Source organism: Elgaria multicarinata, chromosome 3 (genome assembly GCF_023053635.1).
Source record: "Elgaria multicarinata webbii isolate HBS135686 ecotype San Diego chromosome 3, rElgMul1.1.pri, whole genome shotgun sequence".
In the NCBI taxonomy this organism is placed as follows: Eukaryota; Metazoa; Chordata; class Lepidosauria; order Squamata; family Anguidae; genus Elgaria; species Elgaria multicarinata.
This window is the reverse complement of record NC_086173.1, coordinates 166012544-166032290: the sequence shown is the minus strand read 5'-3', so window position 1 is coordinate 166032290 and position 19747 is coordinate 166012544. Positions and strand designations below refer to the sequence as shown.

Here is a 19747-nt window from a genome sequence, read left to right as displayed (position 1 = left end):
TCCAGAGCTGTCTTCTGAAAAGGCTGAACTCTCCTCTCCTCCATGGAGACCATTAAGATAATATCTGTAACATCTTCAATATTACGCAGATGCTATTATATCAGCAAAGTAAGATGGGTTGGCAGCCATCTCTGCCACAGAGCAAGTCCATCAATGGGCTTTTCTCAATGTTTTGTCAGGTCTTCAGAGTCTGCACGGACACAAAGAAAGATGAGCTGAAATTCCACCTTCCAGGATCTGGCAAGAAGGCAGAGAGGGAGCCTTACCCAGAGGAATCCCATTCCTTACCCAGAGAGGAAAGGATCCCACGATTCTCCTCCATGACTTCTTTGTGCAGAGTCCTCTGGCCTGGGTCCAGCAGAGCCCACTCCTCCTCTGAGAAATGCACGGCCACCTCCTCAAAGGTCACCAGACCCTGAAAGAAAAAGAAGAAATGATGTTCTCTTTTAGCATTATGTAGCAATCCATGAAGACAAGGATGGTGAGGTCCTCTTTCTGAATGCCAAAGCATTGTGAGTGACCTTCAAGGCCTTCCTAGCAGCCATCTTGGAGAAGAGCAAAGGCTAAAGGGGCAGGTTCTTCCAGGACCAAAGAGATGTGCAGGAGACGGAGGCCCCCAGGACTCTCCTACCTGCCCAGGCTGTGCAGAAACCGCTTCCACTCCACCGCCAAGCGAACGAGGCCCAGAAGGACCCCCCAGGATCAGTTCACTTCCTCTGCAGGTTGTTTTGCTCCCTGTGAGGAAGGTAAAGAAGTTAAGTTAACGTTCTTAAGCATTCCCATTTTCATTGTTTATTTTCAGTGTTTATTTATTTATTGCATTTCTTTACCACACCATAGCCAAAGCACTTAAAAACAATATCCAAATATTTAAAACTGCGAAAACATACAATAAACACATACATATAAAACTACTATAACAAGCTTTAAAACTATGAGCCTAAAAAAACAGACCCAGGCTAATTAATTACATATTGCTAATTACATATTGCTTGATGTGGCGCTGAAAAGATAACAATGTCAGTGCGATAGTTCCACAGTTGGGGGGCCACCACCGAGAAGGCCTCTCCCTTGTTGTCGTCCTCTGAGGTTCCCTCTGAGTAGGCGCCTGGAGGAGGACCTTAGTTGTTGAGTGCGTAAGACCGGGCCAGAGTGAGTCTGATACCCTCAAACCACATTACTAAACATTTCCTTTCTGAGTATCTCCCCCAGCAAAATCAGGCTCAAGGAGAACATTAAGACAGCTCATGCACTTCAGGCATAATTGAGGGAGGAAAACCATGGGGAAATACGTCCACGAATCCTTACCCAGTGAGGAGGGTCCTCCGTCCCCCTCCTGCAAGATCCACCTGTCCAGTGGCCTCTGTGTGCTTCCCGGTGGAGCCTTCTCTGCCTCAGGGAAATCTGTGGGTGCTCTGGCCAACATCCCCTGGACCTGGAGCAGGAGGGAGGATCCCAGGCAGAGAAGAGGGATTAGAGAAGGAAAGAAACGGCTCAGGTCAAGGCCAAGGGCAGCGTTTCCCAATCGCTTTACCTTTCACTTGAACCTGGAGAAGAGAAGATTGAGGGGAGACATGATAGCACTCTTCAAATCCTTAAAAGGTTGTCACACAGAGGAGGGCCAGGATGTCTTCTCGATCCTCCCAGAGTGCAGGACACGGAATAACGGGCTCAAGTTAAAGGAAGCCAGACATCAGGAAAATCTTCCTAACTGTTAGAGCAGTGCGACGGTGGAATCAGTTACCTAGGGAGGTTGTGGGCTCTCCCACACCAGAGGCATTCAAGAGGCAGCTGGACAACCATCTGTCAGGGATGCTTTAGGCTGGATTCCTGCATTGCGCAGGGGGTTGGACTCGATGGCCTTGTAGGCCCCTTCCAACTCTGCTATTCTATGATTCTTTCAGGTCCCATTCTAAAGTTGATCTACCATCCAAGCCACACAGCACAGGAACTTGTGTCTTTGTCAGGGGGCTAAGAGTTCAACCCTGATATCCAGCATTTTCCACTGCAGACACTGGGAGTTTGGGTGTCTACAAATGCTATTCCTGTTCTGTTGGGAGGACTCTGACACTTGTTGAAGAAGGATCCCCTCCTTCCCCAGAACTTCACAAAACCATTCATTTCTCCTGTGATCATAAGAACGTAAGAAGAGCACAAGCAGGCCTGTATGCTCCCTTAAAAGGGACTGAGTGGACTAATATGATGCTTAAAACATAGTTAATACAAATCTAATAATACTTACTACATATAAGAATGAAAATAAATATCAAAACAATGACAAAACAATGACAGAAAAGGAATACAATAGAGCTGTACTTTAAAAAAGAAGAACAGGATTACAACCAAGGCCTCCACTTACACTCTTCCTTGAGTCCTTGTGGTTGTAATGTCCTTAAGGTGAAAATCCAGAATATTTCCCTCCTTCATAGTTGATGGTCTACTCTTGTCCCATATTCTTGAAACCTTTCAATAATCCAGTATCTCAGGTCTTTGTCATCATGGCCCATATCAAGAAAATGCTTGACCAGAGGTGCCTAAAATCTTTTGCAGCGAATGCAGCTTTTGCGATTCATGCCATCAAGAGTCCATGTAATTTATTGTACATTGGTATGAACACAAGAACCATCAGAACCCGCATCTGTGAGCACAAAAGCTGCATTCGCTCCAAAAGTGTAAGTTTTCTTAAACTTACTTTGTTTACAGGAGGGAGGATCCCAGACAGAGAAGGGGGAGGTGGGAAGGAATGAAATGGGTCAGGTCAATCGGTTTGACTTTCAGGTCTCATTCTAAAGTTTGTTTATTTATTTATTTATTACATTTAAATACCGCCCAATAGCTGGAGCTCTCTGGGCGGTTCACAAAGTTGATCTACCATCAAAGCCACACAGCACAGGAACTTGTGTCTTTGTCAGGGGGCTGAGAATTAAGCCCTGGTATAAGAACTCTCAGAACCTTTGTCTATTATCTTTGCAAAATCATTGAAAATGGGAGAGGTGCCGGACGACTGGAGGAGGGCTAACGTTGTCCCTATCTTCAAAAAGGGCAAAAAGGAGGAACCTGGGAACTACAGACCAGTCAGTCTGACATCCATCCCTGGGAAAATTCTGGAGCAGATTATAAAGAAGTCAATCTGTAAATACCTTGAAATCAATGCGGTGATCGCTAGAAGCCAACATGGATTTGTCAGGAACAAGTCCTGTCAGACTAATTTGATCTCATTTTTTTGATCGGGTAACCTCCCTTGTAATGTAATCTTATATATTTGTAATATATTTGATGATTCTGTTTTATTTGATTATATATATGTTTGTAATAGCCTAGGCTACACAAATAAACTTTCTTTACTTACTTACTTACTTACTTGTGGACTGTGGGAATGCTGTGGACGTCATATATCTTGACTTCAGCAAAGCTTTTGACAAAGTGCCCCATGATATTCTGATCAACAAACTAGTGAAAAGTGGGCTAGATGGAACAACTATTAGGTGGATTCACAGTTGGCTACAGAATCGGACTCAAAGAGTACTTATCAATGGAACCTTCTCAAACTGGGGAGAGGCAACGAGTGGGGTACCGCAGGGCTCAGTCCTGGGCCCAGTGCTCTTCAACATTTTTATTAATGATTTGGACGAGGAGGTGCAGGGAACGCTGATCAAATTTGCAGATGACACCTAATTGGGTGGGATAGCTAATACCCTGGAAGACAGAAACAAACTTCAAAGTGATCTGGAAAGGCTGGAGTGCTGGACTGAAAACAACAGAATGAAATTTAATAGGGATATATGCCAAGTTCTACATTTAGGAAATAGAAACCAAAGTCACAGTTACAAGATGGGGGATACTTGGCTCAGCAATACTACAAACGAGAAGGATCTTGGAATTGTTGTAGATCGCAAGCTGAATATGAGCCAACAGTGCGATATGGCTGCAAGAAAGGCAAATGCTATTTTGGGCTACATTAATAGAAGTATCGCTTCCAAATCACGTGAGGTACTGGTTCCTCTCTATTTGGCCCTGGTTAGGCCTCATCTTGAGTATTGCATCCAGTTCTGGGCTCCACAATTCAAGAAGGACGCAGACAAGCTGGAGCGTGTTCAGAGGAGGGCAACCAGGATGATCAGGGGTCTGGAAACAAAGCCCTATGAAGAGAGACTGAAAGAACTGAAAGAAGATTGAGGGGAGACATGAGTGCACTCTTCAAATCCTTAAAAGGTTGTCACACAGAGGAGGGCCAGGATCTCTTCTCGATCCTCCCAGAGTGCAGGACACGGAACAACGGGCTCAAGTTAAAGGAAGCCAGACATCAGGAAAATCTTCCTAACTGTTAGAGCAGTGCGACGGTGGAATCAGTTAGCTAGGGAGGTTGTGGGCTCTCCCACACCAGAGGCCTTCAAGAGGCAGCTGGACAACCATCTGTCAGGGATGCTTTAGGGTGGATTCCTGCATTGAGCAGGGGGTGGGAATCGATGGCCTTGTAGGCTCCTTCCAACTCTGCTATTCTATGATTCTATAAGCAAAGTGCTAGAACACCAGCCAAAAGGAAAGACAGAGCCTCCCAGACATTCCCTGATATCCAGCATTTTCCACTGTAAACACGGGAGGTTAGTGTCTACAAATGGTATTCCTGTTCTGTTGGGAGGACTCTGACAGCAGTTGAAGAAGGATCCCCTTCTTCCCCAGAACTTCACAAACCCATTCAGTTCTCCTGTCATCATGAGAAACTAAGAAGAGCCATTCTGGATCAGAACAAGGGTCCATCTAGTCCAGCATTCTCTCCCCACAGTGGGCCATCACCTGGAGGTAGGATATAGCCATCAGGACTAGTAGCCATCCACAGCCTTCTCCTACAGGATTTTGTCTAAACCCCATTTTAAACCATCTAAATTGGTGGCCATCACTACATCCTCTGGTAGGGAACTGCATATTTTAACCATCCAGTGTTAGCTTAACTATCCTCCAATGAGGGCCTGCTCTACACATGAAGAGCAACTATACTTGGGGGTTGGACCATTGGAAATTGGGGCATCCTTTCCTTAAAGGACATGTAAAATAAAGTTGAGATAAGTATTAAGAACACAGTCCCTGTTAGTTATCAAGATGAAATGCTCTCACCTGGTCTTTGTCCTCTGACTGACTCAGGAGGAAGCCTTCTGCCAGGGCCACCGCCTGGGAGCTGGTCTCCGCTCCACATTCTCTGACCCAGCTCACCATCTCCGGGGTAGGACAGCCAGGAACTTCTCCAGGACCACCAGGTCCAGCATCTGAGCTTTCGTGTGCTTTTCTGGCTTCAGCCACTGGCAGCAAAGGTGGTGGAGACGGCTGCAAAAGCCTCGGGGCCCCATGGCCTCCTGGTAGCAGAAGTCCCTGAAGGGCTGAAGCTCCACGTCTGAGCAGGTGTTGCTCCCAGGCTGGTCCTGCTGCACTCTTCCTTCCCAGGGCTCTGCACGGCTCCCTCCCTGGATGTTGCAGGAGACATTTTCTGCATCAGGGCCTGCAAAGCTTTGCTCTTCCATCTTCACGATCTTCTCCATCTCTGCTCCCACCAGGACTCGAAACAGTCTCCTGCCTTGGCTGCCAATTTCTCCTTTGAGGCAGGGACTGTGATGTAGGAATTAAAACGGAGCTTGTGAAGGAGGCACACAAGGTAGACCTGGTTAAAGTTCCCAACCCAGCCGTCCCCCTCCCACCGGATCCCAGTGAAACACTGGAACTGGAGCCAGTTCACCTGAGAATAACCACACTTCACCAAGGCTTCAGGCAATTTATTAAATCAGAGTAAGTCCCTGAGCGTCTGAACAATTAACAGGAGACAGGGGAGGGTGTGTGGGGGAAAACAGTCTAAAAGTTACAATGAAACTAAAAGGCCACAGCAGAAATTAAACAACTTTAAAAGAGCAATAAAAGCCACATCACGGCAAGCCGTTGATTCAGAGCCACCCAGAGAGACAAGAAATCCTGGCTACCTAATACCCGATGTCACGGGGGTCCCTCTGCCACCCTTCTGTACCTCGCGCAGAATGACCTTTCCCCAAATGAACAGAGACCAAAAACTGGAAACCAACTAACTGATCCCCAGAGCTAAGCAGGTGGGGTGGCCTGGCTCCACCAATCCACAAACAAGAAGCTCCCCAGGGCTCCCAGCGAGGAGAGAAGGTTCCCACCTTCAGCTGCACAGATCAACAACCCTGTGGAACGGCCTTGGGCTACCGGCTGCCTTGATAAAACCTGGTAACGGAGCCAGATGGCTGCTTGACTGATCATTCTGCCGAAGGACGGCCGAACAACGCCCCCCCCCCCCCCGGCCAGCTACAATGCCCATGTGCCTTCCCCAATAATTTGATTCTTGTAAACACCAGCCTGGCAAGGTAGACCACAAATCCAAGCTTCAGAGCTGGTATTTCGAAGGTGTGTCGAGGAACCCGGGAAAGGTGGGTCTCTGCTAAGTGGGATCGCTGAGTAGTGGTCAAAGACTCTAAGATGTAGGAGGCTGTGGGCTCTGCCACACTAGAGGCCTTCAAGAGGCAGCTGGACAACCATCTGTCAGTAATGCTTTAGGGTGGATTTCTGCATTGAGCAGGGGGTTGGTCTTGATGGCCTTATAGGCCCCTTCCAAATCTGCTATTCCATGATTCTCTTTTTTTAGAAGGTTTATTACGAGCAGCGCTTAGCACTGCAAGATGGAAGCCCTCAGAGGACCAAGAAACTGCCCACTATTTTCAGGAAATGCTAACATACTTACAGGGTCAGTCCCCTTAGAAACAAGGCAGAACCTCTCCGTAGAATACACCAATCATAAAACAGCAACAGGTAAGCTTCTCAGCCAGTTATAAGCAAGGATTTTACACATGTGCAGAGTGCAATCTTTTCAAGGACAGAAAAACAATACATCAATGATTACTGAGAATCTTGTACCGCAGGGCTCAGTCCTGGGCCCAGTGCTCTTCAACATTTTTATTAATGATTTTGATGAGAAGGTGCAGGGAACGCTTATCAGATTTGCAGATGACACCAAATTGGGTGGGATAGCTAATACCCTGGAAGACAGAAACAAACTTCAAAGTGATCTTGATAGGCTGGAGTGCTGGGCTGAAAACAACAGGATGAAATTTAATAGGGAAAAATGCCAAGTTCTACATTTAGGAAATAGAAACCAAAGGCACAGTTACAAAATGGGAGATACTTGGCTCAGGAATACTACAAACGAGAAGGATCTTGGAATTGTTGTAGATCGCAAGCTGAATATGAGCCAACAGTGCAATATGGCTGCAAGAAAGGCAAATGCTATTTTGGGCTGCATTAATAGAAGTGTAGCTTCCAGATCACATGAGGTAGTGGTTCCTCTCTATTCGGCTGTGGTTAGGCCTCATCTAGAGTATTGCGTCAGAGTGGGGGGGTGGGGAGGGGGGGAAGGTAGGACGGAAGGGGTTGGGGTAAGGGGCTGGGGGTAGTTGTATGGAGTTTGTGTTTTTATGTAAGTAAATTTGAGTTGCAGAGCACAAGGGATCGGAAGAGACTTCAGAAGGGTGAATATGGATAAAAAGATAAAAGTATCAACACTCAATGTTAAAGGTTTGGGGGCAGTCATGAAAAGGAGGAGAATAGAACAAATGTTTAATAAAGAAGGATCGGATATTATAATGGTGCAAGAAACACACCAAGGCTCCAAGAATTCGAATATGATAAAATTAAAGTGGTTAGCTTACTATGAAAAGTCATTAGGAACGTCAAAAAAAAATGAAGTGGCCACTTTGATCTCAAATAAAAGTGGGTTTATATTAGAAGAAACAAAAAAGGACGATAGTGGCAGATATCTTATGTTAAAAGGTAAAATTGAAGGAAAGGTATATACGCTAATTAATGTGTATGCCCCAAATGAGAGACATAGAGAGTTTTTTATAAAGTTATTTAAAGAAATAGAAGAATTCAAGGAGGGGTATGTTATATTAGCTGGGGACTTTAATATGGTTATGGATAATAGATGGGACAGGTCGAATCCCACTAATGTTGAAAAGAGGAATAATATAACTATATTGAATAAATTAGTAAAAGAAAATGATTATTTAGATTCTTGGCGTTTACTCAATGGGATTAGGCCTGGGTTTTCATATTTTTCCCCAGTTCATCATACATACTCCAGGATAGACTATATATTTGTCTCAAAAGATTTTGCAACAAAGATTTGTAAAATGGAAATGGGGTAATAAAAGTAACTGATCATGCCTTGTTAAGTTTAGAATTTGCAGTTAAGAAGAACTATAAAGAGGCATATAGATGGAAGCTGAATACAAAAATACTGAAATATATTAAAGTGGTAGAGAAAATTCAGAAGGAATTGTCGGAGTCATGGGAAATTAATGAAAAGGGAGGAACAGCTGGGTCAGTCGTTTGGGACACCATGAAGGCTGTAGTAAAAGGAATTTGTATTAGAGAGACGTGTAGCTTAAAAAGACAACAATGTGCAGAGCAGGAAAAGTTAGAGATAGAAATTAGAAATTTGGAGGAAGAATATTGGCGAGGTAAAAATAAATATAAATTAGTAGAAATACAAGCTAAGAAGAAACAATTAGAAAATTTAAATTTAGAGGAGGTTCAAAAGAATTTAATATATATGAAAAGGGAATATTTTGAAAACAGTAATAAGAATTCTAGGTTGCTTGCCAGGCTCACACAAAAAGAAAAAGGGAGGAATGGGATAGAAGTATTGAAGGATAATCGAGGGAATTATTGTCATATAATGAAAGATAAAATAAAAATTTTCCAGGAATTTTATCAGGAACTATATAAAGGTAAATAAATAAAACAAGAAAAGGTGGAGGAATATATTGGAAGGTTTATAAAGAATGGAATAAAACCAGAATATAAAGAGTTAATGGAGAAGGTAATAACTCAAAGAGAAGTTGAAGATGTTATTGATAATTTGAAAGTTGGTAAATCACCGGGAGCAGATGGTTTAGGACTAGAATATTATAAAGTTTTTAAAGAATTTTTAGTTCCAAAGTTATTGAAACTTTATAATATGATATTATCAGGAGAGAAGATACCTGAAACATGGGAGCACTCATTGATAATTCTAATTCCAAAACCAGATAAAGACCTGACTAGTCCTGATTCTTATAGACCTATCTCGTTAATAAATCAGGATGCCAAAATTTTCTCATCTATTATGGCTAAACGGTTAAATAAATTTATATCAGAATATATAGGAGAAGATCAATGTGGATTTGTGGTAGGAAGGCAGATGCATAGTTTAGTGGGAAGAGTTTTAAATGTAATAAATGTAATAAAAAAATCAAATATCAAGGCAGGAATTATGGCATTGGATATTTTTAAGGCCTTTGATTGTGTGAGCTGGCAGGCATTAAAGATTATTGTAGATAAACTGGGATTTGGAAATAAATTTAAAAACATAATAGAACAGCTATACTCCCAAAACACAGCTGTAGTGGTGGTAAACGATGGACTCACTGAAAAGATACGACTAGCCAGAGGTACAAGACAAGGATGTCCGCTCTCGCCGGTCCTGTTTGTAATGGTTATGGAAGTATTGGCAAAGGCACTAAGGGAGGATGAAGAGTTAGAAGGAATTGGAGAGGTAAGGGAAATAAAGTTAAATATGTTTGCGGATGACACTTTATTGACCATTAAGAACCCAATAAGAAAAATAGAAAGAATTAAATATCAGTTGAGGGAATTTGAAGAAATTACAGGGTTAAGAATAAATTGGTCTAAATCAGAGATGATGTTGTTTAATTATACTAAGAAGGAAGAAAAGGAATGGGAACATAAGGGAATAGAAATGAGAGTTAAGGAGGAGATTAAATATTTGGGAATTAAAATTACAAAAAATTTAGAGAATCTTGAATAGGAGAATTTAACGAGGTTAAAGAAAGAGGTATTAGAGAAATTGGAGAAATATAAAAGATTAAATTTATCTTGGTTTGGAAGAATAGCCTTAATAAAAATGAAGATTTTAACTAAAATTAATTTTGTGTTTAGGATGTTACCAATAAAAATATCAGAAACTGAGATAAAAAGCTGGCAAAATATTATTAATAAATATTGTAATGGAGAAAAGAGAGCAAGAGTGAATAAAAATAATTGGTATCTAAGCCAAAAAAAGGGTGGATTGGGTCTCCCAAATATAAAATTATACTACGTAGCAAATAGATTAAGACATATTGTAGAAGCAATTATAGGAGTAGGAGATTTATATTGGATGGAAGAAAAAACTATAAGTAATGTAGAGATGAGTTTGGGTAATGTCTTTTTTAAAGATGGAGGGAGAAAGTGGGTTGGAAGTATAGATAATCCACTCCTGAGGACTCAATGGGAAATTTGGAGTAAATTTAAAGGGAAGCTGCTTCCGAGCAACTCTCCCTTAGCACCGATAATAATGTTAAAGAATTTCCCAGAGGATCTGAAGGGTAGATTATGTAAAATATTAAAAGAGAAAAGTAAAATGAAACTAAAGGATTGGTTAAGAGATATAAAAACAAGAGAGGATATGGAAAAATTGTTAAAGGAGAAAAAATTATCTTGGTTAGAATATGGGCAATTAGAACAATGCAATAAAAAGTGGATTAAAGATAATAGAGTTTGCAGAAAGATGACGAAGTTTGAAGAGTTAATAGCAAATAAGGAAAAAGGTAAAGGTGGTAGTATAGTTTTAAAAGGGTTAATGAGTGAAATATATAAAATATTGTTAGAAAAGGAGTTTAGAGAGAACTCAGAGAAAATGGTATGGGAGTCAGATTTGAAGGTACAAATAGGGCGACAGAGTTGGGAGGGACTATGGAAACAAAGAGTGTTGAGAAGTTTATCAGTGAGAATAAAGGAGAACTATTTTAAAATTTTGTGGAGGTGGTACCTAACCCCGATTAGATTGAATAAGATAAATGAGCAGCATTCAGCAAATTGTTGGAGAGGTTGTGGGGAAAAAGGAACGTATTTACATATGTGGTGGCAATGCAAATATGTACAAAGATTATGGAAGATGGTGTTTTCAGAAATTGAAGAAATAGTGGGAATGAAAATAGAACAAACGCCAAATATTGCATTGCTGTCACTATTTGAAGATATAAAGTGAGGAAAAGAAACTATCGAGCTGATATCGAGTTTGCTGGTTGCAGCGCGATTGATGGTAGCTAGGAACTGGAAGATTCAAGGGGAATATTCTATTGAAGAATGGTACAAAGAAGTATGGGATATAGCCATTAATGATAAACTGACATGTAATATTAAGTGGAGAAAAGGCGTAACTAAAATAAATGAGTTTGAAGGAATCTGGAAACAGTTCCTAATATTCGTGTTTACTAAGGGAAGTGGGAAACCGCCAGCAGAAGAAACGATCAGATTTTGGACTCAGGAATAGATCCCGAGGTGGGGGGTGCACGTTTATGTTAAGAATGATGATGTTGTAGTAGGATAATGTATGGGTAATACTTATTCAACATATATGTACTCAACATTTATTCAATATGTATGTAGCAGTTGTTTGATGTTTTTCTTTTTATTATTATTATTATTATTGTAATGTTGTATGTTTATATAGTGTAGAAAACAAATAAAAATTATTAAAAAAAAAAAAGTCCTCATCTAGAGTATTGCGTTGTAGGGGAAATTGTTATCCCTCTCTGGCACACATTCAGTATTGGCATACCATGCTGAGATGTGCTAGAACACAAGGATAACACTTTTAAGATAAAGCCTTGCTAAGAAACGTCTTGGCACTTGCTGGCCATGCCTTGGAATGTGCTGACGCAAGAACCACAGAATACAATACAGTATTGTAGGCACTATGCTATGATCACGTATTTCCTTAACCCTTATATAGTATATTCATGCTGAACATACACTAACCAACACCTCCTGTGCACCCCCTGTGCACGAGGTAATCATGCATTTAACATGCTGTACTTAACAACCAATCATAGCTTGTATACAAGAAATGTAACCACTTAGTTCTTAATAAAAACCAGGACGGGGCCGCCTGTTTGGGATGCCTCATCTTCATGCAGTTGGACTCCTTGCCAGTTATTTACCACATCTGGTGACCCCGACGTGATCGGATCCAGGAAGCCCCCTGCTCATCGGCTGGAATAGCCTTGGTGCACCTCAGCGTTACTACGCTCCCTTATCGTGAGTATGGGGGGGGGGGGAATTGTCAGCTCCGCAGAAGCTTCATGCACAAGAGCTACATAAAATCTATACACTGAACCACGAGCTCCCATACAGCACTTGTTGCTGTGGCAGCGATGCAAAGATGCGCTGGAGAAGGTAGGAACCGAGGCATCCTCCAGCTCTTTATCTTTTATCACTCCCATTTCTCAAACATCACTCCCATATCCCCAGTAATTGCCTCCTGCATCAGCTTCACAGCTGAGAGGAGAAGAAGCAAATAGTGAAGTGTTGCCAAAACTTAGTAAAGTCCGTGAGGCTTTTGAAGAGGAAAAGAGGAAAGGAACATTAACCTCGGATGAGCTGTTTGAAGGTCTTAACAACTTTCCTTCAGCTTATCCTATAACCTCACATCAAAATGACCAAGGACAGGTAGTTGTCAATTGGACATCATTGCCTTATTCAGTACTTAGAGAATTGAATAAAGCTATTCAAGAGACAGGCATACGCTCGACTTATGCCCAAGGCATGGTGGAGAGTATTGGCAATGGATACACTATGCTTCCTCAGGATTGGAAAGATTTATTTCGCATGATCCTAAGTCCAGCCCAATATGTACTTTGGGACAGTGAATATAGAAAGGAGTCGCTCCATATAGCCCTTAGCTCTAATGGAGTGATAACAGCAGAGCAGTTGTATGGCAGTGGACAGTTTGCAGGGATAGAGGCGCAGGCGCAACTACCTATGCCTACCTTTCAAGCCATTAACCGCTGCATCCTGAAAGCATTTCAAAGGGTGCCAGTGTCTGGAAAACCTTCAAAATCCTTTACTATCACACGCCAAGGACCTAGTGAGCCTTACCATCAATTTATAGACAGGTTAAAGGAAGCCTTGCAGAGACAAATTGACAATGAGGAGCTATTAATTGGCTCAGACCTTACTGCAAGCTCACAACTGATGAACTTTCACCTTTGTTTGCCGCCCTAAAACAAGGTAAACACCCAGCTGATAAAATTTCTTTAGCCACTAATCAACTGCACGTTTTGTCCTTAGTAAATGAACGTTTAAAAGAAATTTGGGTAGATCGCCAGGTGTTAGATCAACCTTGTCAAGTTCTTATACTTACAGGGTTAAGTCAACCATATGCAGTCATTACACAGACACGAATTGAAACCTGTGACATTCAGTTCAAGAGTAGACCTTACAACACTAAGACCTGCAATCGTCACACACACATACTTGAATGGCTGTATCTCAGTCATAGCCCTAGCTGTACAATCTCTACAAAACCAGTTATGTATGCCAATCTGATGATTAAAGCTCGAGAGCGTACAAGAGCACTTTTAGCCCAAGATCCAGAAACTCTGATAGTTCCCATGCCTCTTCAGATGTGGGAACGATCAGTGTCATTTTCTGAAGAATTGCAAGCTGCCTTAGCAGGCTTTGTAGGACAAGTTACATATCATATTCCTTCTGATCCTCGACTGCAATGTTTAAATCAATTGTCTGTTAAAATCAAGCCTTTACAAAATGACTTCCCTATTAAGGAAGCCCTTACTGTTTACACTGATGGAAGCCCAAAGAGAGGAGTAGTGGCCTGGAAACAGGAAGATCAGTGGAAAACCATGTTCACACTGCCCCAGAAATCACCTCAAAGAGCTGAACTAGCTGCAGTTATTTTGGCCTTCCGCACATTTCCTCAAGCACTAAACCTAATAACAGACAGTTTATATGTTAACAATGTAGTACGTGGTCTTCCAAGAAGTTATGTAACCCCAGTCATAGATAAGAACCTTTTAGGTCTCTTTATAACCTTGCAGACTCTGTTGGCTCACCGCACCAATGAATATTATATTGCTCACATTCGTAGTCATCAACCCTTCCCCGGAGAGATCTCCACTGGTAATCAAGTGGCTGATCAATCCCTTCGAGCTCTAACTGTGCAAAAACTGACTCCATGAGAAAGCCATGCGTTTCATCATCAAAATGCTAAAGCCTTAGCAAAACAGTTTCAATTACCATTGGATCAGGCACGTGCCATTATCCAATCATGCCCACAGTGCACAAAAGTACATTCAGCCCCTGATATAGGTGTCAATCCTCGCGGCACAGTAGCCAATGAGCTATGGCAAATGGATGTTACTCATTTTAGTCCTTTCACTCCATGGAAATACCTTCATGTGTCAGTTGACACTTACTCAGGATATATTTGGGTCACATGTCAAAAAGGAGAAAAAACAAAACATGTTATTAATCATTGCATTAGAAGTTTTTCAGTAATGGGAATACCTTCTGCCTTAAAAACAGATAATGGACCTGCTTATTGCAGTACTTCTTTTGCACAGTTTTGTGAAACCTGGCAGGTTACACATACTTTTGGCATTCCATATAATTCCACTGGTCAAGCTATTGTGGAACGCACCAACCGCACCTTGAAAGAGCATTTACACAAACAAAAACAAAAAGCAGGGATCCCCATTGGTTTGGGCTCCCGCCAGGAATGGCTGGCAAAAGTGTTGTTCACTATTAACCATTTGAATGTTCTCCTACCAACTAATACTACCCGATTACAACAACATTTCCAAATGCATACCCCTTTGCCGCAGCCGCTGGTCACGTACCGGCAGCTACCTAATCCTGTCTGGCACGGCCCTGTCCCCTTGATCACTTGGGGTCGGGGTTATGCTGCTGTACTTACTCCAACAGGACCAGTGTGGGTTCCAGCACGGTGTGTGAAACCCTGGAAAGAGCATGTCGTGGCATCAAGGATTGACCAACCCGATTCCAGAATTCTCCCTACAACTCCAGGAGGAACCCCTGAAAGCACGTGGCAGGGCGCCCGTCCAAAAACATAAACCAACATGGGGAGAGATAAAGGCGTTATCTTTCCAAGCTCAAAAGTTATTGGAGCAACAGCATGTTGATCCAACTCCAGAGAATTTTCTAGTTGCTACATTTGCTTGCTTAAATGCTAATTCTTTGCTGACAATAATTCTGTTATTTAGCTGTATAACTTGTCCAGTTATAAGCACTCCACTACATGATAGAATGCAGTACAATGTATGGATAAAGTTAGCAAAAATAGTAAACACCACTGATTTCTGTCTTACTGATACTCCAGATATGCATGGATTACTTAGTACATGTCTCATTCCCATATGCAAAGCTCCTGGTTCTCTTGGTAATGTTACTGGGTTGAGTAAATTTCTGAACTTTAGTGAAATTCATTATCATACCATGGCCCAATGGGGAATTGCTACATACCAGTTACCCCAAGATGCTATACAGTTATACACCCCATATGTTGTAAACCACAAGAATAACACATGTGCTAGAATGGTAAATTGCTCTATTCACCGTCCACTAAAAGGTTGTTTGTCCCCAGGACCTTCTCTGTGGAATTGTTCAAAGATAGAAAATGTAACAAGTAACTATAGACACATTATATTGCCAATTGGTTGGTTTTTCACATGTGGGTCTCGTACTTATAATTATGTACCAGCTAATATAACATTAACACATTGTTGTCTTAGTCGCTTGACAGTGATTTTACCACCTCGGCCTACTAAAAGCACTCGACAGAAAAGAGAGACTGAGACTAAGAATGCCGTTTGTGATGGAAATATTACTGTTCTGAGTCCAGCAGAATATATTTCCCTGGCTATGAGCCTTGTCGGGGTTCCTGGACTGGCTGTGGGAAATGCCAAACAACTTGGGCATCTGGCATGTTTACTAGCAAAGACAATTAACAGTACTTCCATTGCTATTGGACTTTTGATTCAAGAACAACAGGATTTACGCCATGCTATACTGGACAATCGAGCTGCAATAGACTTTTTGTTGTTACAAACACATCTTGGCTGCGAAGCTGTAGAAAATATGTGCTGTTTCAATCTCACAGACAATAGTAACCAAATTCAACACCAACTGGACTTACTTAAAACATATGCACATGCAGTTAAACAAGATATTGCACCTGAGTGGTGGAAGTTTTTGTGGTCCTGGTTTCCAACAGGATGGTTCAAAACTATATTTCAATATGCTGTATTGATTGTATTTTTATTAATCACCTTCTGCTGTTTCATACAATGTATCCCAGGATTATTGTCATGGTGTGTTCCCTCTTGCCGTCCCAAGGCTTCAAAACCAAGCAAACGCCAAATTTATTATGCTTACAAGGCTTTACAATTAAAAGAATAAAAGGGGAGATGTAGGGGAAATTGTTATCCCTCTCTTTGGCACACTTTCAGTATTGGCATACCATGCTGAGATGTGTTGGAACACAGGATAACACTTTTAAGATAAAGCCTTGCTAAGAAACATCTTGGCACTTGCTGGTCATGCCTTGGAATGTGCTGACGCAAGAACCACAGAATACAATACAGTATTGAAGGCACTATGCTATGATCACGTATTTCCTTAACCCTTATATGGTATATTCATGCTGAACATACACTAACCAACACGTTCTGTTCACGAGGTAATCATGCATTTAACATGCTGTACTTAACAACCAATCATAGCTTGTACACAAGAAATGTAACCACTTAGTTCTTAATAAAAACCAGGACGGGGCCGCCTGTTTGGGATGCCTCATCTTCATGCAGTTGGACTCCTTGCCATTTATTACTACTACAGAGAGAGAGAGAGAGAGAGAAAGAAAGAGAGAGAGAGAGAGAAAGAAAGAGAGAGAGAGAGTCCAGCAGGAGCAGGCCCCGATGTTACTTCTGCCTGCTCCTGTCCCCTCGGTCCTTCTTCTTCCCCACAGGGCCAAGATGGCAGTTTGCCCTGTGGGGGTGGGGGAAGAGTCCAGCAAGAGCAGGCCCCGATGTTACTTCTGCCTGCTCCTGTTCCCTCGGTCCTTCTAATGAACATTTCAAACCTTCAACCACCATATTTTCCCATTTTATCATAGTCTTTTACCTACTCATCCTCCGTCTCGTACTTTAATAAAAGTTTATGCATCTTTGAGATAACATATTCATCATTTGTACATAACTTCATTTCAAATTCAGATTTTGATTGCTCAAACCCACCATTCTTTTGTCTATTTTAAACCTTTCCATGGCTTTTGCACAAGGAAACCTAATTAGTACATACCAAAACACGTACGACCATCTTTCAGCAGTTCCTCCCTTGATTTTAACTGAGATTCATCTTGTGACATTTGTAATACATCATTATATGTCAACCATTTAGGCATATTTGTCAATTCCCTTCTATAAATAGCCCCCTGGGCCGATACCCAAAGTGGTATTTTATGACAGAACCTTGATTTACATTATTATTAAATTCTACATTAACCTTGGCTTTATCATACCACAAGTAGCTATGCCATCCAAATCTCAATTCGTATCCTTCCAGTTCCAACAGTCTCCTATTTTTCATCAACACCCAATCTTTCATCCACATTAAACAGCAGCCCGAGAAATACACTTTGAGGTCCGGTAGGCCCAGCCCTCATCTTTCTTTTGCATCCTGCAGTATTTTAATTTTAACTCTTGGTTTTTTTGCTTGCCTTTTAAACTTAGATCTCTCTCTCTGTCACTGCTCAAATGGTAAATTCAATGTTACAATGGGTATTGTTTGAAACAAAAATAACATTCTAGGCAAAGCATTTATTTTAATTGTTGCAATTCTCCCCAAAAGTGACATTTGAACCTTTTCCCATCTTGCAAAACCTTTAACTTCATTCCAAACCTTAACATAATTATTATGAAATAACATAAAATTAATGTTTGTCAAAAATAGTTCCCAAATAAGCTTGGCCACAGCATAAAGAACTTGATCAGGAGGGCTTTAAACTGAATCTTATGGGGCTGGGAGACGTAAACTTCAAGGCGACAATAGAAGAAGGCCCATGCATCATAACGCAGAGAACAGCTCCAATAGTGCCCCAAAATATTGTCCAAAACAATATAGGAACAAAGCCAGACTATAAAGCACATGGTCTTCGATGCCTATATGCTAATGCACAGAGTGTGGGAAACAAATTGAACGAACTTGAACTTTTATTACATGAAGGCAAATACGACATGATAGGTATAACTGAAACTTGGTGGGATGACTCCCATGACTGGAATATAGCAATTGAAGAATGTAATTCATTCAAAAAGAGCAGAGAAATCGAAAGGGAGGCGGAGTTGCACTATATGTTAAAAATACCTATCCCTGCACAGAAATACAGGCGGATCAGACTGGGAGCCCAATCGAGAGCATCTGGGTTAAAAGAAATGTGGTGAGGACTAAAAAGAAAATTATAATTGGAGTCTACTACTGATCACCCAATCAAGGAGAAGACGAGGACTAAACTTTTGAGAAACAAATTGCCAGTGTTTCAAGGAAGTGTGATGTAGTAGTGATGGGGGACTTCAATTACCCTGATATCTTTTGGGAGACAAATACTTCCAAAAGTGTGGGTGATCACTTCCTCCTAGAGAAAGTGGAGGAAGAAACTAGAGGATCCGCAATCCTTGACTTGATATTGATCAATAGGGATGACTTAGTGGATAAAGTAGCAGTTACGGGAACTCTGGGGGAAAAGTGATCACCTCGTACTTGAATTCTTGATTATAAAGGAGACAAAAGCTGAGTGTAGCTGTACACATACTCTGGACTTTAGGAAAGCTGATTTTAATAAACTCAGAACTATGATAAGCAAGGTCCCATGGCAAGTGACCCTAACGAAAAAAGGAGTCCAAGATGGGTGGGAGTATTTTAAAAAAGAAATTTTAACAGCAGAATTTCAAACCATTCCAACAAGGAAAAAAAGATAGAAGACAGCAGAAGAAACCAACGTGGCTCCACAAAAATCTTAGGGATGATCTGAAAACAAAAAAGGGATACATACAGGAAGTGTAAAGAAGGCCAGGCTACAAAAGAAGAGTATAGACAGGTGACACAGAAGTGCCAAAATGGCGTCAGGAAGGCTAAAGCTGAAAATGAGCAGAGATTAGTGAGGGATGCAAAAAGCAATAAAAAGGCTTTCTTCAGATACATGAATAGTAAAACACACAGGAAAGAAATGATGGTTCAACTGCTTGACGAGGATGGGTAATTGATAACAGATGACAAAGAAAAGGCTGAAGTGCTGAATTCCTACTTTGGCTCAGTCTTTTCCCAAAAGCGGGTCTATGACCCCTCTAGAGAAAGTGAAGCACAAGTTCAAGGGGCAGGATTGCAGTCTGAGATTGATAAACAAATGGTCAAGGAACACCCAATTTCCTTGAATGAGATCAAATCTACAGGGCCTGATGAACTTCATCCTAGAGAAATGAAGATGCTAGCGGAAGAACTCTCAGAACCACCGTCTATTATCTTGCGAAATCATGGAAGACGGGTGAGGGGCCATATGTCTGGAGGAGGGCTAACGTTGTCCCTTCTTCAAACAGGGCAAAAAGGAGGAACCTGGGAAAAGAAAGGCCAGTCAGTCTGACATCCATCCCTGGGAAAATTCTGGAGCAGATTCTAAAGAAGTTAATCTGTAAGCACCTTGAAAACAATGCAATAATTACTAGAAGCCAACAGGGATTTGTCAAGAACAAATCCTGTCAGACTAATCTGATCTTATTGGTTGATCGGGTAACCTCCCTTGTGGACTGTAGGAATGCTGTGGATGTCATATATCTTG

The 19747-nt window shown here is 41.5% G+C and overlaps 1 protein-coding gene across 1 annotated transcript in view; it reads right to left on the bottom strand.

Annotated features, from left to right (window-relative positions):
- Positions 1–19747, bottom strand: part of LOC134395747 (uncharacterized) — a gene marked incomplete at its 5' end in the record, with an annotated part of 275440 nt that overhangs the window by 173217 nt on the left and 82476 nt on the right. Inside the window, 1 exon segment of the mRNA XM_063121910.1 lies at positions 15674–15679. Coding sequence (XP_062977980.1) covers positions 15674–15679 — 6 coding nt within the window.